The following is a 26,156-nucleotide window of genomic DNA, read 5'->3' on the forward strand; positions in this document are numbered from 1 at the left end:
GACCAATTGATGTAAAACAAGACTATAAGGAAGAAAAGTAAAAATGTTGATTTAAAAATTATACTATTATAAGTTCTATTGTTCGATTTTTAAAAATGTAAATTGATTCTATTATTTTTTGAGTTATCAGAATGCATGAGTACTAATAAAAGAAAGATTTTAGGCTAGGTGACATGAGGAAGTCAGAGAAAGACAAATGCCATATGACGCTACTAATAAGTGGAATCTAATGAACAAAATAAACTGACGAACAAAATAGAACCAGAGGCGTGGATACATGGACCAGACTGACAGATGTCAGAGGGGAGGGGGTTCGGAGGGCCTGGAGAAAGGAAGGTTAAGGGATTAGCTAAAGAACATCTATGCATAGACCATGGACACAGACAACACTGTGGTGATGGCCAAGGCGGGAGGGGGGTGGGGGCTGGTTAGAGGCGGCAAAGGGGCAGAAAACGGGGGACATCTACAATAGTGTTAACAATATAAAATTTAAATAATAAAGAAAGATTTAACTTTCTTTTTATAATTTAGATTTAATTTAGTTAACCTAATATTTCAAACCAGCTTACTTTCATGTTAAAAGCTGCTCTGTGAATTATTGACTCAAAATTAAAGGAAACAAATATAATTATTCAAATTATGCTTTTTTAAAAATGTATCTTTCTTATTTGCTTCAGATGCAATCATTACCTCAAGAAAATCTACAGCAGTTAAGAGAGAATACTAAAGCTTCATTAATAAGGGAGCTAGAACTCATAATGAAAGATCTGGAATCTGAACTTTCCAAATTCGAAAAATATGACCAACTTCACCAGAGAGAAAACCAATGTACAAAGTCACTGTCACGTCAACTACTCGAGTAAGTCAAAACACAAAATCAGAGAAAATAAATTTACCTCATAATTAGTTTCTAAAGCATAATTTTTATCAAGCCAGGTTCATGAGATTAGTAGGGATGGAAGCTAACTAAGTAGTATAAGTTTGGAAAATTATGTTAGTAAATGAACTTGTCTATCAAATGTTTGTCCAGGACAGTTTGCATATCTTCCCCATTTTATTTTTTCCCCCTTAATATTTTCCTAAGTTAACCTACATGATGTACTAGTCTTTAAGCTGTTTTTGAAGCTTTATAATTTAGACAGCGATATTTTTATAAAGTTGCATGTTGTAATTACCCTAAATAGAAATATTAATGAGTTTAACTACTTTTGGAAAATAACTTTAACTGAAAGGGTTAAGTGCTGGGCACATTCTGGCGCTGGGTAAATTTACTTTCTTCACTGTGACCTTTGTTATTATCACTAGAGGGCACCTGGAGACAAACTATCCTTTATAGTTTTTCTGCTCAAAGGCCTGCAGGGTAAATGGGGAAAGATGAGCAGGGGTGAAGGGCGGTATGATTGACACAGTTGCTAAAAAGAATGTGGTGGAGCCCCGAGGGGGGGCGGGGAGACAGAAAGGGCGGCTCCCAGCTCCGGTGCCTTGGGAACAGTGTTACAAGCTGATGGCCTCTGGAGCTGTTTTCGTTCATTTTGATCCCCAGCGAGGCTGTCTTGTTCCCATAGAGGTTGTTGCTCTAAATTATGCGTCCATGGGAAATGTTTAAAATCTCCAAGGTAATGAGTGTATTGTACAGGGGTGGTGAAAGCAAATGCTTGAACAGTGTCTTTGAGGGATTATTTAAGAAAACCTCTCAAGTGGTTCACTAGATATGCCCAAGGGCATCCTCCAGAATCTTGTAGGTACAGTCCTTCCAGGAGGCAGCAAGTGTCACCTGAGAAGCGCCCACATCACAGCCATTTCTCTCCCCTCCCTGCTTTGGATTACTTGTTAGTGAGGAACCCCCTCCCCTCTCCCTAGAAACATAGTGCTTCTCTAGAACAATTTAGAACCTATACTTGAATATAGAAGGCCTGCTCCAACACATTTTCATTGTTAAAAAGGGAAATTCTGTTTACTATTGTGGCTACTTAAAAAAATGCAGGTCACTTAGGGAAAAATAAAATACTAAGCATTTGTTGTTTACAATCTTCACAGGACTAAGGAGAGGATGGCAGAGGTCAAAAATGAACTTCTCAGACAGAAGCAACAGGAGAGATCTTTACACAGCACTCCTGGCACGATGCCAGTCCAGGAGACACTTTTTGTTCAGAATGCTAATAATAGTTTTGTACCCTCTAGAAATTCTACTACAAGATACAACTTGGGGACTCCTGCCTCAAGAACCCTTTTTATGAATTAAATACGCTTGTAATACTAAAAGGATTAATTTCTGTTTTTAAGTGAACATTTTTTGTCATCATCTTATGTGAGAGAATGTTCTTAATTGCTACTTTACTTACAGCATTTTTATAAAATGTCTTGCAGAGCAGTTGTACATTTTCTAAATAGTTAAATTAAGGAGATATATGAATTTTTAATTAATTTTTAAATTTATCTTCATCATTGAAAGTATTACAGATGTCCTTTCTGCCCCCCCCCCCCCCCCCGCTGATCCCCTCCACCCAGCATCGGCCCCCTCTGGCCCACCCACCCCAGGCCTTCTCTACACTGTTGAGTGTGTCCATGGATTATGCATATATGCATATAAGTTCTTCAATTAATCTCTCCCTTCTCCCCACTACCCGACCCCCAACCTCCCTCTGATATTCATCAGTCTGTTCTATACTTCTATGTCTCTGGATCTATTTTGTTTATCAGTTTATTTTGTTCATTAGATTCCACATATGAGTGAGATCATGTGATACTTGTCTTCCTAGAAGTGGGATCACTGGGTCAAAAGGCAGTTCCATATTTAATTTTTTGAGGAAATTCCGTACTTTTTCTGTAGTGGCTGCTCCAGTCTACATTCTAGCAACAGTGTACTAAGATTCCCTATTCTCCACATCTTCACCGACACTTGTCATTTGATGATTTGTTGATGACAGCCATTCTGATCAGTGTGAGGCACTTTTAACTTATATATATATTTACTGACTTCAGGGAGAGGAAGAGTAGAAGGAGAGAGAGAGATAGAAACATCAATGATGAGAGAGTCACTGATCAGCTGCCTCCTGCATGCCCCCCACTGGCAATCAAGCCCACAACCTGGGCATGTGCCCTGACTGGGAATCGAACTGCGATCTCCTGGGTCATAGGTTGATGCGCAACCTCTGAGCTCCGCTGGCTCGATGTGAGGCATTTTTATACACCAATAGTGAACTCTTAGAAAGGGAAATTTAAAAAGCAATTCCATTTACCATTGCAACAAAAATTTAAGATACTTCAGAGTAAACAACCTAGGAGGCAAAAGACCTGTACTCAGAAAAGTATAGGACGATAAAAAAAAAATAGAGGCCTGGCTGGACATGGCTCAGCACTTGAGCATTGACCTATGATCCAGGAGATCTCAGTTCGATTCCCAGTCAGGGCACACGCCTGGGTTGTGGGCTCAATCCCCAGTAGGGGGTGTGAGGGAGGCAGTTGATCAATGATAACTGTCTCATCATTGATGTTTCTATTTCTCCCTCTTCCTCTCCCTTCCTCTCTCTGAAATCAATAAAGATATATTTAAAATGAGAGAAAGAGATAAAGAAAAATATAAACAACTGGAAGAATATACTGTGTTCATGGGTTGGCAGAATTAACATCATTAAAATGTCCATACTACCCAAAGCAATCCATAAATTCAGTGCAATCCCTGTTAAAATACCAGTGGCATATTTCACAGATCTAGAACAAACTCTCCAAAAATTTATATGGAACCCAAAAGGACCCTAAATAGCCACGGCAAACTTGAGAAAGAGGAACAAAGTTGGAGGGATCACAATACTAGATACCAAGTTATACTACAAAGCCACTGTAATCAAAACAGCCTGGTTCTGGCACAAAAACGGGCATATAGATCAGTGGACCAGAACAGAGAATCCAGAAATGGACCCAAGCCTTTATGCTCAATTAATATTTGACAAAGGAGGCAAGAGCATACAATGGACAGTCTCTTTAATAAATGGTGCTGGGAAAATTGGACAGGGACAGGCAAAGAAAGAAGCTAGACCACCAACTCACACCATACACAAGAATAAACTCAAAATGGATAAAAGACTTAAGTTGTGAAACCATGAAAATCCTTAAAGAAAACGTAGGCAGCAAAATCTCAGACATCTCTCTCAGCAGTATGTTTGCCGATATATTTGAATTTTTAAAATGAGGGTCACTTATGTCTGTATATCTTGCCAGCACTTGAATGACTGGTGACTAAGATGGCAATGGTAGGGAGTCTTGAAATAGCAACTAGGCTTCATTGTGTATCATGGTTATTAATATATCCATTCTTCATCTCCTTTATGGAGTTCTTTAAGCTCCAGAATTTGTTTGGTTCTTTCCATAGTTCTCTTCTGTTTGGTAAAGTACTCCTTCTGTTCATTCATTTTATTTCTGAGCTCATTGAACTGCCTTTTGAGTTTTCTTTTGTCTTGTTGAGTTTCTTCATGACTGCTATTTTGATTTCTCTCTCATTTGTATCACAACCAGCCGTTATTTTGAGTTTCTTTCTGGAGAACTGTCATTTTCTTTCTTTGTTAGCGTTACCTTGGTGGTACATGCTGCTTAATGGGTTGTTTCTCTGCTGGTGCATTTGAAGTAGTGAACACTTTTCTTATTTAGGGACATTTGGTTTCCACAATTCAGCAGGTTGATAACTTGGGGTCTTTCTTTAGTTTTCCAGTAGGTGGTGGTGTAGCACAGGATTTGTTTTCTCTCACTGTGCTACTTAAGCTTGGGGAGGGGGTGCAGTGATTCAAGGTGTGGGAGGCTTAGCCTTGGACATGGGAGTGGTGGCAGCAGGCTGACCAGGGTGGTGGGTGCTGGTGCTGGATCCGGGTTGCCTGGGTCTCAGGGCACCACCAGCGTGGCAGGCAGGGGGATGTGGCCAGTTGAGGGGAGCTAGTTTGTGAGCCCACTGAGCTGCGGCCTCATTCCCCGTGGCCACTGGCAGCACAGTGCTGCGGCCAGGAGGCTGGAGACTTGACTCTGCTGCTGCTACTGGTCTGCTGCAACTGGGCAGGGACCTGGATTTTGGGGTGGGGCTAGGAATGCTGCTGGACTGTTGCCCTCTGCTGGTCTGCAGTGTGGGGGCTGCACCCTAACCCATCCGCAACTACTGGGTTTGCTGGGGCTGTGGGTTCAGCCTGCTGCAGCTATGGGCCTGTCCCTGTTCTCCCTCCACCCTGCCTCTCCTGCGCGTTCCAGTAAGCCCACCTTTGAGGGCCTGGTGTGTGGACCATTTAGTGTGTCGAGCAGGGGAGCCTTTGTTGGGTTCTGGACAATGCACATTAAGTAGAAGTCGGGGAAGAAGAAAACCTTTCTGTGAGGGTTGTGGAGTCACCTTTCTTGGAGCTGTGGCGGGAAGGTGGCAAGTGACACCCGCTTCCCCTCTGAGATGAGAGCAGGGGCTGCGGGCAGACAGCCGCCCTCCCGCTGGGTTCCCCAGCATCGCCTGAGGCTGCTCAGCGGGAGGTGCGGGGACCCACTGCTGGCCCTTGGGCGACACAGCTTCTCCAGGAAGAGCCCCAAGCAGGCAAGTGACCTCAGTTCCTTCTCTCGGACTCGCCCACCAGGCAAACCCCTGCTCTAGGGGCGGGTGGAGAGAGCCCAGGTCCTCCTGTGAGAGGAAGGCAGGGAGGCGGGCCCTGCCCTTTCTGATGGTTAAATCACCCTGGGAATTAGCGCGTGTCTGTCGTTCACACCGACTGAGGATGAGAAAGTGGGACAGCAGCGTGCTAGGTGCTACAGAGACCTGCTGCGGGTTTTAAATTCTGCTATAGGGGACCCACAACATATAGGGGACTCACGTCTTGATGGGTTTGGTAAACCAGGTTTTTGGGGGGAAGGAATCGTTCTTTTAAGGAAGAATTTCCTCCATTTCAGCTTGTTCGGTTTAACTGAAGACTTTCTCCTTCGTTTCTTGTCCTGCGCTTTATAAACCGAGTGTCCCGGACGCTCCTAAGAGGAGACGTGATGCTAATTTCCATCCCTTGATTTTTATTCATGACATTTTAACGTACAGTTTAGTTAGAAAGCTGGTATTTTGCGTCCCCTGCCGAAACATTGTTGAGCCACACGGCAAAGTTCCCGCATTGGTTTCCTCTGAGTTCTGCTTAAAGCCCGTGTGTCTCTCCTGAGTGTGAGGAAGCAGCTGCCACGGAGCCCGAGGCTCAGGAGGGAGACGCAGAGCCCGCTTCTGCCTGCAGCTGGTTGGCTTCGTGACCTTGGGCGATCGACCTATAATCTCTCTGAGCCTTTGTTGACTCTGATGTGAAATTGGGGACTTGGACTAAATCAGTGATTTTCACACCTTCAACAATTTTCTTTCAAGGACTAGAACTTTAAAAAATTTTTTTCTTCATGAAACTGTATTATATAAAACAGAGACTTAGAGCTGTCTAGCTAAAGGAGGGATGGAGACTCAGGCTCTGCAGTCCTAACTTGTCCCCGGTGGAAACTCAGATTCCTATTAGATATAGTTTGAGAACTACCAGTAGTGAGAAAAATCCTTCCAGTTATAAATCCTTTGAATTTAAAGTTGCCGATGCATTGTTTTTCTGTGCATAAGTTCCTCGCCTTTCTATATTTTTGGTAAATGGGAAAATATAAATAAAATTGCAGATGTGTTCTCCTTATGAATGTTGGACTTCAAGCTCCTTCCACCATCTGAACAGAATCCTCACTTAGAAATAAGCATAAATGTCACAGAAGTAAATATTTAGGAAAAGTGCTTTTTGGGAAAAAGATAGTTACATTAGTGGTTTCTTAATTCAAGTTGTGTAAAAATGTGCTTTACATTGCACATATTGTTTATTAATGGTAACATAAAATTGATTCAGTAAAGGCCTCTCTCTGTGAGGTGCTGAGTTAGTACCACAAGGCCTGTCGAGCAACGTTGCTGCCACCCTCTCCGTGTAATAAGGCCTGTCTCTCATGCTCTTGTAAAGTGTGACGGAGAACAGCCTCTGAAAATACTGGGGAACATCTCAGGCAACAAATTTGTCTTCACGCCTAAAATTTGGAAAGGCATTGGGTATCACATTATCATGATCGCCACAGTGTTTATGTTTAGCAGAGTATTTTAAACCCTGTTTCAGGCATTTAGGGAGAAGATACCTTTTACATGAAAGGTTTAAGTTAAGAATACTCTAGATTGGGATATGTAATACCATTTGCAATATCCCCACACATTTTATAGTGAAGAAGACTATAATTATAATTAGTTGAATGTTTCCAAATTTATCCCTAATTTCTAGAAAGAAATGTTTCAGTCATAGAACAGACAGCAAAGTAGCTTTATTTATTTATTTATTTTTGCTGGTAGAATTTTCACATGACCTATGACAGTACCACTTTTGTCATTTTAGGTTGAAAAATTAATGGCATAGAACATAGTTTGAGATTTTAATTTTCTAAAAGTATAAGAATAGAAAAGTCACTTTAAGGAAAACTTCATTAAAATGGAAAACAAGCCCCAAAACTTTTAAAAAGGGCAGTTTTTCTAAGACTTGCAAAGTAATGCACTCAGTGGGAAATATGACTTGACTCGTTTGAACTTCTTTGAACCAATGGGATGAAACATCACTTTTCTGAAGTTATGTTTATTCAGTAGACCAAGATTAATTATGCTTTTTATCAGGTTAATCTCAATAGCATTACATATACATGCTTTCTGTTATCTAAAATTAAAATAATAGAAATTGAGTTTATTTTATTTATGTGATTATTTTTCTGTTTACGCAACCCCCAAGTTAGGTCTAGTCTCTAAAAGCATTATTTAAAGGACGCATTTCATAAGCTCTTTCTCATTCCTATAATAATGTCTCTTATTAAACTGAAATCGTATAAATATATTTGACTTCCTGCAGATGCAGCAGGAGCTTGAAAAATCTAAGTAGAAAACTAAAAGAAGGTATGTTGCCAAAATTTGCTAATTAAATTGAAACATCATTGATTTCTGAAACACACTGTAAGTGGGGAAGGGCATTTTCCATGTCCGGGTGACAGGCACTGACTGCACCACGTTTTCTTGTCCAAAGCGAGTGAACAGTGAAAGCGCAGCGTGAGGAAGATCCGCTTATTCTGCATCTGCTCATCGCGTCCCGTAGCTTTTAGAAACCTCAACAGTCCGTGTATCTCTCTCTTTTTTCAATCCTCCCCCGAGGAGATGTTTTTACTGATTTTAGAGAGAGAGGGAGGGAGGGAGAGAGCTAGATAGAGAGAGAAGCATTGATGTGAAAGATAAACATCGATTGATTACCTCCCGTTCCTGCCCCCACCTGAGAGCAAACCGGACACCTAGGTATGTGCCCTGATGGGAATCGAACCTGCAACCTTTAGTTGCAAGGGACAGTCCTACAGCTGAGCCACCCAGCCGGGCCGTGCATCTCCCCTTTCTGGCCACCCCCTTCCTTTCCTCTGTGATGCTGATGGAATGTCAGCTGAAACTGTTGCCAGAAATCTGGGCGTCACCCACTTCTCAGGTTTTCACCAGGGACCAGGACTTAGTGAAGCAGCTACAGTTCACATAGCTATCACCCGGGGGCGACATTTAGATCTCCAGTCACTGACTTTGTCAGTCATTTACCTCTACCCTCAGGAAAATCTCCAGATTCCTTTGCATGGAGTAAAAACACCAAGTCCATTGTTTTGGCCAAATAACTCAGACTTGTCTCTAGGTGCTACTTCCCCTCCTCCGCCCCTTTGCTCCAGCGTCTGGCAAACGAGGCGATTCGGCTCCACAGGAGCCCCCCTCACCCCTAGTCTTGGCATCTGCTGCCCTTCTCTTTCTGGCATAAGTTTCCCGTGTCCTTCGGGTATCAACTTACACATCCCCGCTCCCCAAAAGCCAGCCATACTGACACACAACTGGAACGTCCCTTCTGTGTGCTCCGGTGGGGCCCTGTTTTATATTCGCCACGGTACATGCGGCGCTGAGTGGAAGCTGCCTGCTCATCCGTCTGTTCAGTTTACAGCGGGTGACTGTCCAGGGCTGGCCTGAGCAGCTTCCCCTCTAACTCCAGCGCCTGCCGTGCTCCTTACTGTGTGGCTGTTGAATGAATGAATGAACCTCAAGGCAGCCAGATGCCTGCTACTTAGCCATGATAGCAATTCTGTTTTGTTTATTTTTGTTTTGGTTTGGTTTTATATATAACACTTTATTAAACTTATTGGGGTGACAATGGTTAATATGAACACATAGGATTCAGGGGTGGGTTTCTGTTACAAGATCTGTATATTCCTCTGTGTGCCCCCACTCAGAGTCATATCTTCTCCCATCACCGTATATTAAGACCCCCCTTCGCCCCCCACCCCCTTCCCTCTGGCAACCAGCACACTGCTGTTCGTGTCCACAGTAGCACTTCATCCCGTGTGCATCCTCGGGCAGACTACAGGCCACAGTAACCTTGTGCTGTGCACTGTCATCATATACAGATGTTTTCATTCTTCTTAACACTTATACTTAGTGGTATTGTAGATAAAGAATATAATTTTCCTTTTCTTTCCAGGTGCTGCTGCATTTGAATCTGAATCCTTTAGAGCTTATCCTGTCGGATCCTTTACTCAGTGAACTTCACAACAAGATCTACTTGTGAAAACATCACGAGAATATGCACAGATTTTGAAGAAAAATTATATGACCTGAAACAAATATTAAAAATTTATTTAGTGGACTGTTTACATAACATTTCAATAATTGTTTTCCATTAAATGCATAACATGTGAGATCTTTATTAAAGAAAAATATTTCTGGATCATGTGTGTGCTGAAAATTTATAGTATTTTAAACAATGTTTCTTGGCATCTAAGTTTCAAGCATGTTTTCTAACTGAAAGCCAGCAGTATGGAGGTTTACATACTGGAACTGCCCAAATACCAGCGGTTTAAACCACACCCAAACCACCAAAATGTCATTCACACTTTAGTGGTGTTAATTGATAGCTTTTTTATCTATTCCAATTTTATCACTATATTTGATCCTAAAGATTTAGACAGACCACTTTTATATCTGCCGCTGTGGCTGCCATCAATGTTGGGATGTATTACAATTGTTAGTTATATTGCCATTAGACTCATCGCATGTCATTTTAGACCCTGATTCATAGGTCTTCCCTTGTGGGGAAATAAAGTTTGCCTAAGGCTTCTTCCCTTTTCTACTGATTTATTTTTTAGAAATAGTGTTAAAGTTAGAGAAAGCTCCAAGTTTTAGTACAAAGAACTCTTTTCCCCTGAACCCTTTGAGAGTAAATTGCTGACATTATGCCAACACCCCGATTCCTTTAGTGTTTATTTCCTACCAGTCAGTACCTTCCACTTGCTACCAGACCACCCTCACAATCAGGAATTAACACGAATACATTCTATTATTTCATCCTCATATTCTTTTCCATTTTTGCCACTTGTCTGTAGTGTCTGTTATAGCAAAAGGATCCTGTTCAGATCCCTGGGTTGCATTTAGCTGTAGTGTGTGTTCGTCTCCTTCAGTGTGGAGCAGGCCCTTAGTCTTTCCTTGACTTTCGTGACCTTGAGTCTTTTGAAGAGTAAGCTCCGTAACGTAGACTGTCCTTCGGGTGGATTTTCCTGATGTTTCCTTATGATGAGATTTCGGTTATGCATTTTTAGCCCAAGCATCACAGAAGTCGTCCTCTACTCCTCTGTGTCCTGTGGTGGGCCCTACACTGTTGCTTCTCCATTCTTGGTGATGTTAATGTGGGTCAGGGAGGGTGGTACCTGCTTGGTTTCTCCTCTGTAATGTTCCCTCCTCACTTTACAAGCAATTAGTGTTTTATAGGGAAGTACTTTGGGACTATGCAACTATCTCTTCCCTACACTTCTGATTGACTCATTTATCAATATAGGCTCATGGCTTATTTTATTCAATGGGTTACAATTTGTTAAAATAATTTTTCTCAATTTATTTTTCTTTTAGAAAACTCTGTATTGGCAGTTTCAGACTTACAAAACAGCTGCAAGAATAGTAGGAAGAATTCCTGGGCACCATCCCCCAAATGCTAACATTTTACTACATTTGCTTTACCCTTCCTCCCTCCTCTCTTCCTAGATAAATATAAATGTAGGTATGACACATACACACACACATATATATAAAATCTGAAAGTTACAAACATGCCTCTTTACTCCTCAGTACTTTAGTGTGCATTTCCTATGAAAATGGAATTATCTTACCTAACTGAGGTATAATTATCAAAATGGGGGAATTAAAATTGGTTCAGTATTAATATTTAATCTTGGATATCATTTAGATTTTCCTATTGTCTCGGTAATATCCTTTATAGTCAAAGAACATCCATGACGCTGTGTTGTGCCCATTGTCCCGTTTCTTTAGTCTCCTTCATCTGGGACAGTCTTCAGGCTTCCTTGCTTTTCATGACTTTCAGTTTGAAGAGTGCAGGCAGTTATTCTGTGGACTCCCGTCTGGGGCCGCGTGGAGCTCCCTCACGCAGCTCAGGTTATGCCGTCCGGGCGGGCGCGTCCCGCAGCGATGCGGATCTTCCAGCACAGCCGACCTGGGGCACACGCTCGGCTCCAGGCCTGGCGCTGTTGACCTGGAGCGTGCGGTTAAGAAGCGTCTGCCAGGCTTGCCCACAGTGAAGTTCCTATTTATGTTTTGTATGTCACAGATCCCTTGTGCGGGGTCCTCTGAGCGGTGCCAATACCTGGCCCCTCCTCTGAATTTCTCGCAGCTGGTACAGCACCCGCGATGATTCCTGCTGGAATCAGCTGGCACCATGTTGTCTGCCAGGTGCTGGGGCCCTCATTCCGCCATCCCTTCTGCACCGAGACAGTTAAAGACAAGTGGGCACGAGGGAGAAGGGAAAGCTGACTGTTTTGGTGCTTAATTCCCCCCGATTGGGCCCGTGGTGGCCTTTCGGGGTGCCCTCCTGTCTTTCTGACCTGTCCCCATTTTCCCGTGAGCTCTTCCTTGCTCTCTGGGCAACAGGATGTTCCAGGCTCACCCTGTGGTTTCCTGCCCAGCCCTAGAATCAGCCTTTTCCATAAAAGCCCCGATTCCTCTTAGGGGCGAGGACGTTTAGAAACCAAGGCCCCGGCGCTGGCTGTGGGGGTGCGCGTTGCTCCCGGGCTGTCATTGCTCACGGGTCCCTCAGAGCAGCAGGGACCGTGTGTGTTCAGATGGACACGTGCATCCGCGCACATTCGTCTGCAGTTCTCTGGAAATATATTGAAAAGCAGGAGTTCTCCCCAATCTAATCCCGCAGGGTTCATGCTAGTTGTTTCCTTCCCATTCTTAGTCCCTTTTCTGGCAGTAAGCGGGCCCCATCCGCAGTATCTGGTTATCGGGTCAGGCTTCCTGTTGGTAACCAGCTCTGTCGCCCTGCCCCTACGCACGTGTCCCCTCCCTCCCACCTGGATTGTGACCCCCACATTGGGTTGTCTCCACTGCTGTCCCTTCCAGGCATGTGCCCTCTTCACCCCATCCTTCCTCACCCCGTGCCGGGCCACCTCTTCTGCAGATGACTTACCCTGTCAGCTCTGAAGGCCAGGCTGGGCTGTCCTGCCTGCGGGGTGCCCCCTGACCTTGCTGTCTGACCCCTCCTGCCATGTCGCCCGCCTTTCGGGGTGCTCTGGCTCCAGCTCCAACACTGTGCAGGGGACCCTCCCAGACACACCTTCCTCGTTCCATCCGGGCTCCAGCACCTCGCTCTGGGCCACCGCACCTCCCTGCCTGTGTCCCCATGCCTTTGAACCAAAATGTTTGGAAGAGAAGGAAGCAGGAGAGGGCTCCAAAAACCTTTTATAAACAACTTGTCAAGCACTACAAATATACCGCAAGGATTCTGATTGGAATTGCATTGTATCTGTAAATAAATTGTGGAGAAAAGACATGTATAATATTGAGTTTTCCAAACTATTTAATAGTTTGTCTGATTAACTCTCAATGTTTAAAAATATTTTCCATAGAGATCTTGCATATATTTTTTAGATATATTCTCAATTATTTAATACTTTTGATCCTAGTATAAATGTCATTTAAAAAATCAGTTTTCTTTTTCTTGCCAGCTTTTAGAAATAAAATTGTTATGTTGCATTTTGAGCTTGGATTCAGTATTTTGCAAAACTCTCATTTTTTCTTACTTGAATATTTTATCTGCAGATTCTTTTGGATTTTCTACATGAACAGACATGTAATCTATAAATTGTGATAGTTTTGTTTCTTCTTTTCCAATGCCTAGAATATTATTTTTCTTATGCAAGCAGGGTTTCAAAAAAGGGTGGGAGAAGAGTTGGTATCCACTTCTTGTCAAAATTGCAAAGGAAAAACAGAATATCTCTCTATGATTATGTAGATAGTGGGTTTTTAAAAGTACGGGTCCTTTATTAGTGTGTTAGTTTTCTCTGGCTCTGTAACAAATTGTTATCGGTGGAAGTGTGGTCTTGGGGCACCGCTGGAAGAAGCATTTCTGGAGGCCCCCATGGGAGAATGAGGTTTGGTAAGAAGCTTTATTTCCACGGAATTACATCCCTGGGTTTCCAAAGCCCCATCTCCCTTAGTCCAGTCAGAGAAGTGGAGCTGGGATTTCGGTGGAGCTAAAAGTAAAGCCAGTGTCCAGAGTTTCCTTTCCATGTCCGAGCTGGGTCCAGGTCAACATCAGGCTAGTTACAGCCCATTAGTCCACTGTGTGTGTGGTCCACGCACGTATTTATTATTAGCAGTTGTACTGAAGTACACTGGCCTAACATTTGTTCCATCTAAAAAATAAATATATCATTTGGGCCATAAAAAATATCAATCATTTTTCCTTGCTGTTATAAGATTAATGATAAACTGTTTTGTGTACAGCATTTCTATATGTGTGCTGTGTCAATTTTTAGTGAAAAGATACTTTTACTAAAAGAATAGTGTTAGCCCTGGCCGGTGAGTGTCAGTGGTTAGAGCATTGGCCTGTGCACGAAAGGGTTTGATTCTTGGTCAAGGCACAGATCTGGATGCAGGTTCCATCCCTGGCCCCAGTCAGGGCGAGCGTGGGAGGCAAGCAATCGATGTGTCTCTCTCTCACATCAGTGTTTCTCTCTCCATCTCCCTCCTTCCCTCCCTTCCACTCTGTCTAAACATAAATGGGAAAAATACCCTCAGGTGAGAATTAACAAAAAATAAAAAGTTCTATACTCAATGAAAGAGTTATCATCCACAAACTCCCCAGAGGCATTAGATAAGTATTAAAAGGAAAAATTTGTGAAGTACTGATACATGCTGGAACATGGATGAATGGGCTACAGAATATCAGGACAGGTTTGAAAGGGGAAGTCAGGTTAGATGAGTGTTAAACCTAAAAAAAATGAGTGACTCTAGGGAGACCGTTCATTGTATGCTGTAACCTGGGAAAACAGGTTCAAGAAATTATGGTTAAGATTGGAGGGAAGACACAGAAAAGATGAACTATAAGGGAGGGAGGGAAAGGAAAGAGTATATTGACTGGGTTATTGATTTTCTTATAGATGGTCTGATGGGATGATCTCTTCTGGGGGGGTATCTAATCCGGGAAATTTAGTTGTGGATAAAATCTGTTTCAATAGCAGGTGCTTTTGGTAGGGGCAGAGCTTGCTGTTCCCACACATCTCACTGTGGAAAGCTGCATAAAATAAGATCCAAAGGAATATATTAGAAAAACGTCTCGAGCAAAGATCAATGGGAAAGAAGAAGAAAGTCCTCAGGCCGGCAGAGGGCGCGGCGCTGCTGGAGGGAAGGGCAGAGGCCCCTGAGCGGGCTCCTGGGACGTCCCGCTGGAGCTGCCGGCGGAGGAAACGGGGCAGCGCGGGCGCCAGGCCTGGGCCGGGGGGACACCCCTGCGGCGGGGATGACACGGGAGGCCGCCGGGGCCACTTCGCAGGGCAATTTCCTCCCAGAACTGGCTGCAGTTCTCCAGCTGGGACAGCCGTGGGGACCCGCGGGCAGGACAGCCTTCCCTGGGGAGGAGGCTCCCTGCCTGAGGAAGTCACAGCAAACGGAGCGACGCTGTGGCCCGGGGCCAGCACAGGCTCGGGGACAGAGTGGAGACCGCGTCCCGAGGTGGGGCCCAGCGCCCTGCAGCCTGAAGGCGCCAGGACGCGGGCCCGCAGCGCGAGGTCAAAGCTGAGACTGGAAAGGCTGCGGGGAGACTCTCAGTGAGGCCCGACCCCGGGCCTGCGGCCACCGCGCACTTTAAAGACAAAGGCAGGAATTTCTTAAATGACAACCGGGTGTGCGAGTGAATTACAGTCCCTGTTACATCTTGGCTGCACAGAGTAAATCCCACGGGGTCAGACTTAACCGCTATGGGAGGTTTCTCCCAATTGCTTTTAAAAAACTGGGATATAACGTAACATTCACTGTTTGAAAGCGTACAAGTCAGTGATTTTTAGTCCATCAACTATGTTGTCAAACCATCACCACTCCCTAATTCCAGAGTATTTCCATCACACCAAAAAGAAACCCTGTTCATATAAGCCCTGAGTCCCAACTCTCCCCTCCCCGGTCTACTGGTCACGACAAATCCGCTTTTATTTTTCCCTATGGATTTGCCCGTTCTTGACATTTCCTAGAAATGGGATCAGTCATTGTGTAGCCTCCTGTGGTTGGCACCTTTCACTTAGCGTGATGTAAAGTTCCCCCATTTTGTCACGTGTAGCGCTCCTCATTTCTTACTAGACTGACTGACACTATTCTGCTGGGTGGATGGACAGCACTTGTCTCCCATGACCATGGGCCCCAGCAAGCATCACGGGCTGGTCAGCATGTGGGTGAAGTTGGAACCATTATTCCTTTTTTAGATCCTTCTGAGTTTCTAGCATGGTCTTTGACAATACTAAGTTCTGGGTTTTGGACCGTGACTGTATGTGTGATAACTGGAATGGAAGTTGGGGACTGCTTTGTTTTCTAAAATGTGTAGGCGTGGGAAACAATTGCTGTGTAAACTTTTTATGCTTTGAGTCCCTGCGAGGGGGCTCCCGAGCCGCTCCGCGGTGAACACACAGGGTTTCGATGTCCTGCGCGCGCCTCCCCGGAAAGGCCGCAGCTGCCGAGGGAACGCAGACCCGGGGGCTCATCTCACTGAAGTCGGGCAGAAGGAGGCGCTGCAAAGAAGGACCCCGGCCTTTAAGGTGGGATTCGGGACTTTAATTTCTTTGGATTAGTAATGGGCAAGGACATCAGGACTTTTTTACACTTTCGCTCTTTTGCACTTCAACAGAAAGATTTTGGATTTTAATTTTTTAAGATTATGATCCTTTAATTATGTCACTAGGAAATTAATGAGAGAAGTTATTTTAACTTTGGAACATCACTACATATTTACATAATTTGGAAAATATTTTATAAAATTTAATTTGGAATATTTAATTTTTATATCTTGACATTGTTATTTGATCTCACTGCAGAAACTCAGGGAGGCTACATTGGGAAATATGGTTCTACACAATTTTGGGATAGGAAGTGTCTCTGAGTTCAGAACGGACATTGAGATCATTCAATTAATAGACCATTCTGTCCCATTTCAGAGCCTAGAGCAAAATGTAATTCTTTCTGCAGAAAGAAAGGTCCAAGAGAGACCCAGAAGGACCCACTTATTAATAGGGAAGGATATATGATAGAAATATTATATTATGTTTGGTGTACAATAGGAAAGATATTAGACAGTGGTGAATTAAATTTTATGGACTTTGAGAAGTGCTTGCTTTTCATTACAGCAGCAGCTTACACTATATGTACAAGTGGTTTTCTGTGAATGAATTTGACTTTAGGATGTAGATTATATACCTGGGATTTATGTTTATCAACAGAAGGCTCATTCCATTCGTGATCTGAAGAGTGGAAGCCCTTTATCGTTGATATGCTAAAGCTCTCTTGCAACTCAGTGGAACATAACTGAGCCACACTTCAACTTTTTGCTGTACCCAAAACTTAGATTGAGCAGAACTCTAATATTGAAGAACATGATACCCAGCTTCAAACTGTAGCCTGACATTTAGGATACCTTATAAAAATAGAGTCTATTCTAAAACTCCTTTGGTACCTCGGGGTTAAATATATTTCTAATCTTTCAGTAAATCTGTGAGTGTATTTAGATTGATGTTAAATATTACAAATCACACTTGTTTCATAAATGCGTAAAACGTGATCACATTGTAAATTCTATCCTTCTACCAGTATTTTTCCACTTAGTGGTGACCTGATAGAATCACATAATTCCATAATTTCTATTTAACTGTTTTTTTGGTTTTTAAAATTTATTCTAAGTAACACTCCAATGAATACCTTAGCATGAACTGCAGTACCTGGTTGTAATGACCTTCTCTGTGGGAGCTAAGACCTGGTAATGTTGCTGTGAAGATACCGATTTGTATTGGAATTCACCCTCAGAGAGAGATTAAAAACACCCCTGAGAAGATCCCTGCGCTCTGAGAAAGCATGAGCTGGGGGTCTACTTTTTAGGAATATGCACTTTTTAGTGGGTTGTAAAAATATATAGTAGCAGTAAGAAAGCAACAACCCAAAAATAAGAATAATTGTCTTTCCATCGTTTAAGCCAGTGGTTGGCAAACTGTGGCTCAAATCTAACCTGCTGTTTCTGTACAACCTGTGAACTAAGAACATTTTTTGTATTTTTAAGATGTTGGTAGAAGATCAAAGGAAGAATAATATTTTGTGATATGTGAAAATTATATGAAATTTGAATTGCAGTGAATAAAGGTCTATTGGAGCACAACCCCTTCCTTTTGTTTACATATTGTCTACTCTCATGTTCCAACAGACCCTGTGGCCAACAAAGCCAACAGATACATACTGTCCGGCTCTAGCTCTCTGCCGCCTTTACCGCGCACTGTTCCCGGCAGCATGTGGCCGTCCCCGGGCCATGACCGGCTGCGGCATCATCCCAGACGCAGCCCGATGGCAGCCAGGGGCTCCCACAGCCCCCGTCCAACAGTGGCGGTTGAGGGGCCGGGTCAACGTGCTCAATGTGGTAGATTTTTTTCAATGCTGTTTCCTAAAATGGGTGGAATGAGTAAACAGCTATAATGTATTTCTATTTCTTATTCCTGTCATTGGATATGAGATCATATCTTGTCCACTAACTACATCACTGGTTCAGATCCTTGAGACCCAAAGCACGGTCCACAGCCCAGGAAACGCATCACCATCTGGGAGCTTATTAGAATCGCAGAACCTCCTGTCCCACTCCACGATCCTCAGGCACATTGAAGTGTGAGCAGCACAGGTTTAGACAGAAACAAAAGATTTCCTAAAAATGGGAAGCTGTTTGAGGAAAACAGATAAGGTCTGACTGAACTTAGTCACAATAAAAAAAAAGTAGTTGACTCTTACATGCCAGGTGCTATGCTAGGAACAAGGAACCTAAAGATGAAACTTTTATTATGGAAACATTTAAACATACACAAAAATCAAAAGATTGACAGAATGAACCTGATCCACCTTTCATGGAAGGGTTTTGGCATCCCTTGATTCATTACTTGGATGCATTATCTTATTAAGGCTTGAAACATGATGAGTTTTACATTTTTATTATTGCTTTAGCTCTGATTAGCTGGAATTCTTCTATAAAGACTTTTCCCTTCTCATCCAATTATTACTCTGAAGTACAGATTGTATGAGGAAAGCAGAATTAGTGCCTGATACTTTCCCTTTCATCACCAATTTTCAGAAGAGCTACTTCCAAATGTTTATAGTTTTACTTTTTGTTAAGCATCTTTATGAACTCATGGAATTGTATAGATTTATAACACATGGGTTATATGTGATTCAATCCACTGTAGTCATGTTTAAATTGTCCCATCTTTAGGGAGTGGGAACCCCTGTGGATAATGATCTTTTTTTTCGGCCCTAGTATTCTGATAGGTCCTTTCTTTCTGGCATGACAAGATACTTAAGGGGCATTTTGTAAGTGTCCTGTATTAGACCTGGGCAAGGCAGTCTAGCTACTTTTATTGGGAAATAGTGTTTAGAGACCACCATCTAGGTGATAGTGAGTAGGAAAGCCCATTGCCACTAGGCATCATTTCTTTCAGGTCTTTTTAGTGGACAGATTAGGAAACATATTTTCATAGAAAGGGAAAAATATATCATGAATTCATACTGATGTTTTCAAATCAATGGAAGATTAGAGAATTTTTGCTTAACATCTTGAAAAATATATAAATTATAAAAATGTTTTGGGGAAAAATATTTGTATATTTGTATATTTTTACCCTGAAAACCTGAGATCCTAATAACATCAACATAATTACTTATTTGCTTTAACATACAATATATGTATATCTAATCTTTTCAAAATAACAATACAAATATTGTTTTACTAACACTAAAGTAACTGGATTCAATTTAAGATTTCTTTGTAGTTCTTTTTGTCTTTGGGATATACTTTTAGGTTCTGTGGTGTGGTTTTTTTGTTGTTATTTTTAAATTTATCTTTATTGTTGAAAGTATTACAGATGTCCCTTTCCCCCCATTGACCCCCTCTACCTAGCACCATCCCCCCTTTCCAAACCCTCACCACACTATTGTCTGTGCCCACAGGTTATATGCTTATATGCATATAAATTCTTAGGTTAATCGCTCCCCACCCCTCACCTCCACCTTCCCTCTGAGGTTTGTCAGTCTGTTCTGTGCTTCTCAGGATCTATTTTGTTCATTGGTTTGTTCTGTTCATTAGATTCATATCTGAGTGAGATCCTCTGGTACTTGTCTGTCTCTGGCTGGCTTATTTCACTTAGCATAGTACTCTCCAGGTGCCTCCATGCTGACTCCAAAGGTGAGAGATCCTTTTTTATAGCTGCATAGTATTCCATGGAGAAAATGTACTACAGTTTTTTAATGTATTCATCTACTGATGGGCACTTGGGCTGTTTCCAGATCTTACCTATTGTAAATTGTGTTGCTATGAATACAGGGTGTTTGGGTTTCTTAGATATATTCCTAGAAGTGGGCTCACTGGGTTAATTGGCAGTTCCAGATTTAATTTTCTGAGGAAACTGCACACTGTTTTCCACCGTGGCCGCACCAGTCTGCATTCCCACTGGCACTGTATTCAAGAAGGTGCTTGATGTGATTTAAATCTTCTTGGACTTGTGGAGACTTGTTTTGTATCCTAACATGTGGTCCCATCTTTGAGAATGTCCTGTGTGCCCTTGAGAAGGGTGTTTCTTCTGCGGCTTTGGGGTGGAATGTTCTGTAAATGTTGATTAAATGCATCTAACCTAGTGTGTCATTTAGAGTCCCTGTTCCCTTGCTGATTTTTTGTCCGGGAGATCCACCTAGTGAGGTGGGTGGGATGGTGAAGTCCCTCCTATGACTGCATTGCTGCCGGTGTCTCCATTAACGTCTGCAGAAGTTCTTTTTATATTGAGGTGCTCCTATCTGGGGTGCACATGTGCTTACAGGGTTATGCCCCTTGTTGGATCCGTTCCTTTAGTATGTAGGGACCTTTATTTTCTCTTGCTGTGGCCTTCCTGTTGAAGTCTATTTGTCAGATATGAGTATTGCTGCCCAGCTTTTTAAATTCCCGTTTGCAGGAAGGTGAGTATCTTTCCCTCCTTCACCCTCCCTGCTGCGCGGAGACAGGGCTGGAGGGGACGCAGCGCCCCCGCCCCGAGCCCCGCCTGGCCCGGCCCCGCACCCGCTGGAGGAACGGAAGTCCCCCTTCCCCACAGTCAGCCTCCAGCCCAGGAGGCCCCCCCAAACAGAATTTCCGGGCGGGTGGCAAATCCCCGAGGGTTTTCTTTCCCGGCCGCGTGGGGGGGGGGGGGCATTTCTCTTGAAGTTGCGGGATTTCTCCTCTCCGGGTGAGGGCGGCTCTTCCTCCGGGCGGGGCGGGCGGGGTGGGCTCGGCCCCGGGCCAGCCGCCTGAAGCACAGCGCCCCATCCTCCACCCTGCAGCCCCACTTTAGGATGAGCCAGAGCAGCAGACCCTCCCGCAGAAGCGCTGCCCTCCCCCCTCCCTGCGCAGAGGAGCGGCCCCGCCGAGGACGCCGACTGGAGAGTCAATGAGCCGGGCTCAGCTCCCGCGCTGCCCCGCCAGCTCCCCGCCCGCCCGCGACCCAACTGCTCCCCTTCCCAGACAGAGAGGAGTTTGTTTTTCTGCCTTTATAGCCTCCCGCAAACACTGCTGGGGCTGCGGGTTTGTTTAGGGCAGGAGCCCCGGAGCCTCCGGCGGTGGCCAAATAAATCTCCAAACGCTCAATGCGGTGCCATGGGACTTAGTCTCGGTCACCTGGGCACAACCCCGCCCACCCGCCTCCCTCCCCCCCCAGGGCTCGCACCTGCCCTCAGCCCCGCGCTCAGAGGCCGCCCACTTCCCTGCGGGCCACTCGCAGGCGGGACCTAGGGCGGGAGGAGCTCCCTGGGGGCGACCTTCCCCCACCTTGGGGACAGCTCCCTGCGAGGGGGACGGTGAGCAGGTGAGTGCGTGAGGGCGGCTTCACCGCCTGCAGGGGAGTCATGTTTGCGGGGAGAGCGGCCCGTGGGTTGAAAGGGTGACCTGCCGGGGCCCAGGAGCTGAGGAAGGAGGGACGGAGCCCCTGGCTGCTGAATCAGTGTTGGGGGCCCGCGGGGCGCAGATATTCCTGCGCTCAACCCATCCACTGGGGTCCCCGCCGGCTCCTGGAGCAGGACACTCACTGCACCGTGTAGCCTGATCCCAAATTTATATTAGTTATTGGTTCCCAGCTTCCCCTGCCTGAACCTATCATCTGATTTTAGTTCCTTTGTATTTATAGGTAATCTTAAGAGATTGGTTTTAATGGAATATTTAAATGCAAATATGTTTTGTAAAACTGCATAGAATTTATCCTAAAATTTTTTCCTAATTTGTTGTTGAACCGGTCAGTAATTACAAAACGTGTGATGAATTCTGTAATGTAATGAAGAGCTGGAAGTTTTTAAAAAAATAGTAGCAGTTTGGAATACCGTACTCCTTTCTGCACGTTCCCCAGTTTGCGGTCACTCCTGTCTTGTCATAATTTCTTCTTCTTAAAATGTCCCCCATTGGCATCTGTCAGCTGGGACTTGCCCCACCCCTCTGTGCCCATAATTTTAAGCTGAAATGAGTACGGTCCTTTCATCTGTCCCACAGTGTTCAGCGTATCCAGCATTAGGTCAAGGCAGTTCCGAATCTTTAAGGGAGAATCTAAGTTGTGGGGAGCCGCTGTGGCCCCAGGCACGGAGGAGCTGCCTGGGTGAGCTGCAGACCTGCTCTCCTGCTCCCTGACCCAGACCTTGAGGCACCAAGGCGATACTAATTTAGCCTGCGGCCAGAAATTCCAGAAAGGCTTATCAGGAAGTTGGTCTGGGCCTGAAGGATCAAAGGGCAGTCAAGGCACATACCTAGCCAAGGACTCAATCTTCCCCAAAAGTTCCCATTAGAAGCCGAGATAAAGACAGTTACCAAGGTCTGAGCTCCTGCAGGAGGCAGGGTGTTTACTCTAAAGAGCGTTCACAGGGCCTTGAAGGAACTACTCTGTATGGGGCCAGGGGAAGGAATGCGGGGCGGGGCGCTATTCAGCAAAATCAACAGTGTCTGTGTAAATTGAGCTGGGAAAATAAACTCGGGGCTGCGGCAGTCACGAGCTGCAGTCCTCCCGATCCCATCTTTTTGTGTCTGTCTCTTCTCCATCCTCACCCCTTCCTCAGGACCCTTCGACTCTGCAGACGGGCTCCCGCAAGTGGCGCCCGAACAGGACCTGAGAGTAAGGAACCGGTGAAGGACGTCGCGGAGGGACGGGTCCCAGAACAAAAGTAAGAGGTTGGTGCGCGACAATTTACAGTCGGGAGTAATAAATCATGGGACAGGGAAATAGTATAGAACTGTTCGTTCAGGTGTTGAAAAGCATGCTTAAAGCCAGGGGAACTAAGGTCACTAGTGCACAGATATTGAAGCTTCTGAGCTTTGTGGAGGAGAGCCGCCCCTGGTTCCCGAAAGGGCACAGTTAACAGGGAAACGTGGCGGCGGGCTGGAAAACAGCTGCAGACGCACTGTTCGCCCCATGGGCCCTCGGAGGTGCCGGTAGAAACACTTTCCCTCTGGGCCCTGATTGGGGACTGTCTAGATCATGACCCAGAGGGCGAGCGGTGGGAGACGGCCACAGAGGACGGCGGTCCCGGGGCTGCGGCTCCGGAGGACAGAGAGAAGCCTCTGCCGGAGAATCCTTGTCCCCGGCCTTAGAGGCCTTAGCGCGGGCTAATGGGGGCAGTGAGGACGGCGATGAGCTCCGTCCGAGGGACAAGGCAGACTCAGAGGACGCCGCGGCTCGATGCCGCGAGGAGGACGAATGGCTCCTGGTAATGGAGGAAAAGCCCAAGGAGGAAGGGTCTGGAGGATGGCTGGGACATCTAGAGCAGCTAATGCAAGGGCTACAAGAATGGATGCAAAAACTGCATAGCTGTCTACAAGAGGGGCAGACCGTGCCTTTGCGGCCCGCGTGCCGCAGGCCAGTCCTGCCCCGGCCGCAGTGACAGCTCTTTGTCCTGAGCCGCGAGACCCACCTCTGGTGGCGCTCTTGGGGGAGGGGGGCCTTCGGCCTTTGCAGGTTGCTCTCCCTCGGCCAGTAGGCTGCCAGGGGGCCAAGGTCTCTCCCCCCTCCAGTTGACCATGAGCCAAGCAGCCGCTGCGCCTGAGGACTTACAGGGCTTTCCCCAGGGCTTTCCCATTTTTGAACAAACGCAAAATGGTCAGGTGGTGCGAGCCCACCAGCCCATCTCGTTTCAGCAGCTGAAGGAACTGAAAGAGGCTTGTGCTCAATATGGCCCCAGCGCCTCATGCACCGAGGCTCTGATTGAAGCGATGGTGGCAGACGCTCTGCCTCCCAACGATTGGAAAAGCATCTGTAAGACTTGCCTTAGCGGAGAGGATTATTCATTGTGGAAGTCAGAGTTTTACGAGCAGTGCCAGACCATTGCAGAGATGAACAGGGCTCAAGGGATTCCCATTACATATGAGATGCTGGTGGGGGAAGGCCGGTACCGGGACACTCAAAATCAGTTACACTACAACCAAGGGGCATCTGCCCAGATTAACGATGCAGCCACTGAGGCCTGGAAAAAGCTCCCCGCTACAGGCAGAAAGACTGAGGATCTCTCTAAGGTGCGGCAAGGTCCAGATGAGCTGTTCCAAGATTTTGTCACAAGGTTGCTCCAGACAGCAGGAAAAATGGGGACGGTGAGCCTGCAATGATTGTGGTCAAGCAGTGGCCTATGAGAATGCTAACTCGGCTTGCCAGGCCGCGCTAAGACCCTGGAGAAAGAAAGGGAACCTTTCTGATTACATCAGGCTTTGCTCAGATATAGGGCCTTCTTATATCCAAGGGGCCACCCTGGCTGCTGCCCTGCAAGGAAAACCCTTGAAAGAAATCCTGTTCCAACAGCAGCGGGAGGGCAGAAAGAAAAGTCCCCCGCAGCTGTTTTAGCTGAGGACAGCTGGGCCATTTAATGCGTGACTGCCCTAAGGCACGCTGCGAACTCCCAGAAGGGGTGGGGAAAGGAAGTAAATGGGAGCCAGGACTATGCCCTCGGTGTAAGAGGGGGAGTCACTGCGTTAATGAATGTAGGTCCAAGAAAGATGCCCAAGGATGCCCCCCTGCCGGGAAATGGGAGGAGGGGCCAGCCCCAGGCCCCGCAACAATGTTTTGGGGCACTCCAGAATTTCCTCCCCGAAGGGCTCTTCCGGGACACCAATCCATTCAACTGCTCTACCGAGCCACCCCAGGCAGCTCCAGATTGGACCTCTGTTCCACCGCCTACACAGTATTGACACTGAAATGGGGATGCAGGCCCTGCCCACTGGGGTGTATGGGCCCCTGCCACCCCAGGGACGGTGGGACTCTTGCTGGGTCCCAGCACTAGCACCATGAAAGGGCTGTTAGTAGCCCCTGGAGTCACTGACGAGGATTATACAGGAGAGATTAAGGTCATGGCTCACTCCCCCTCCACCATTTCAGGAGTACAGTCAGGGCAGCCGCTAGCCCAGCTGATATTACTCCTCCGAGTAATACAGGGGCGAATCAAGTCCCGGAGGCAGAGAGGAAGCCGAGGCTTTGGATCCTCAGATGTTTACTGGCTTCAAGAAATTGGACTACAATGGCCTGAGTTGATATTAAGTATGCAAGGCCGAAAAATCATAGGGCTCCTAGACACAGGGGCTGATGTTTCTGTGATTTCTAGGGAACAGTGGCCTCCTGAATGGCCTACTCAGGAAGCTACCACTCAGCTGCAAGGCATAGGACAGGCCCGCAGCCCAGAGCAAAGCACGGACCTGTTGACTTGGACGGATGATGAAGGGCACCAGGAACGTTCCAACCTTGTGTGCTCCCTACCATTCCCACTAACCTATGGGGACGAGATGTGCTGGCTCAAATGGGGGTCTATCTTTTTAGCCCTGATGCCATAGTTACTCAGCAGATGCTTGATCAGGGGCTACTGCCCTCTCAGGGGCTGGGAAAACGTAACCAAGGGATCAAACATGTGATAGCAGTTTCTAAGAGGCCTGACAGAGCAGGGTTAGGGTATTTTTAGCGGGGGTCGTTGGTTGTCCTGCAATCCACGCAGATCCCATCACTTGGAAGTCTGAGGAGCCTGTGTGGGTTGATCAATGGCCCCTAACAGAAGAAAAAATAAAGGCTGCAAAGCAGCTGGTGCAGGAACAGCTGGAGAGGGGGCACATTGCCCCCTCAACCTCCCCTTGGACTCACCCATTTTTGTTATTAGGAAGAAATCAGGGAAATGGAGGTTGTTACAAGATTTAAGGCTAGTCAATGAGACCATGGAGCTTATGGGGGCTCTACAGCCTGGATTGCCCTCACCCATGGCCATTCCAAAGAATACCTACAAGATCATTTTAGATCTCAAAGACTGTTTTTATACTATCCCTTTAGATCCAGCGGACTGCAAAAGATTTGCATTCAGTGTGCCCTCAGTCAACTTCAAAGAGCCCATGAAAAGATACCATTGGCTTCTGCTCCCCCAGGGCATGGCTAACAGTCCTACCCTGTGCCAGAAATGTGTTGCTAGTGCGTTAGCCCAGACCAGAGAGAAATATCCTGAGGTCTATATGGTACATCACATGGATGACATTCTTATTGCCCATACCCAGGAAGGGGTCTTGCATGCG

The 26,156-nt window shown here is 45.7% G+C and overlaps 1 protein-coding gene across 1 annotated transcript in view; it reads left to right on the plus strand.

The window, feature by feature from the left end:
• The window catches only part of LOC308567874 (ankyrin repeat domain-containing protein 26-like), a gene marked incomplete at both ends in the record, with an annotated part of 38,194 nt that extends 14,688 nt beyond the window's left edge, over positions 1 to 23,506 (plus strand). Inside the window, 3 exons of the mRNA XM_081159961.1 lie at positions 678 to 859; positions 22,685 to 22,789; positions 23,113 to 23,506. Coding sequence (XP_081016087.1) covers positions 678 to 859; positions 22,685 to 22,789; positions 23,113 to 23,506 — 681 coding nt within the window. The remainder of the gene's footprint in view (positions 1 to 677; positions 860 to 22,684; positions 22,790 to 23,112) is intronic.
• Positions 23,507 to 26,156: the final 2,650 nt, after the last annotated feature.

Source organism: Miniopterus schreibersii (assembly GCF_964146895.1).
Source record: "Miniopterus schreibersii genome assembly, chromosome: 1".
Classification (NCBI taxonomy): Eukaryota; Metazoa; Chordata; class Mammalia; order Chiroptera; family Miniopteridae; genus Miniopterus; species Miniopterus schreibersii.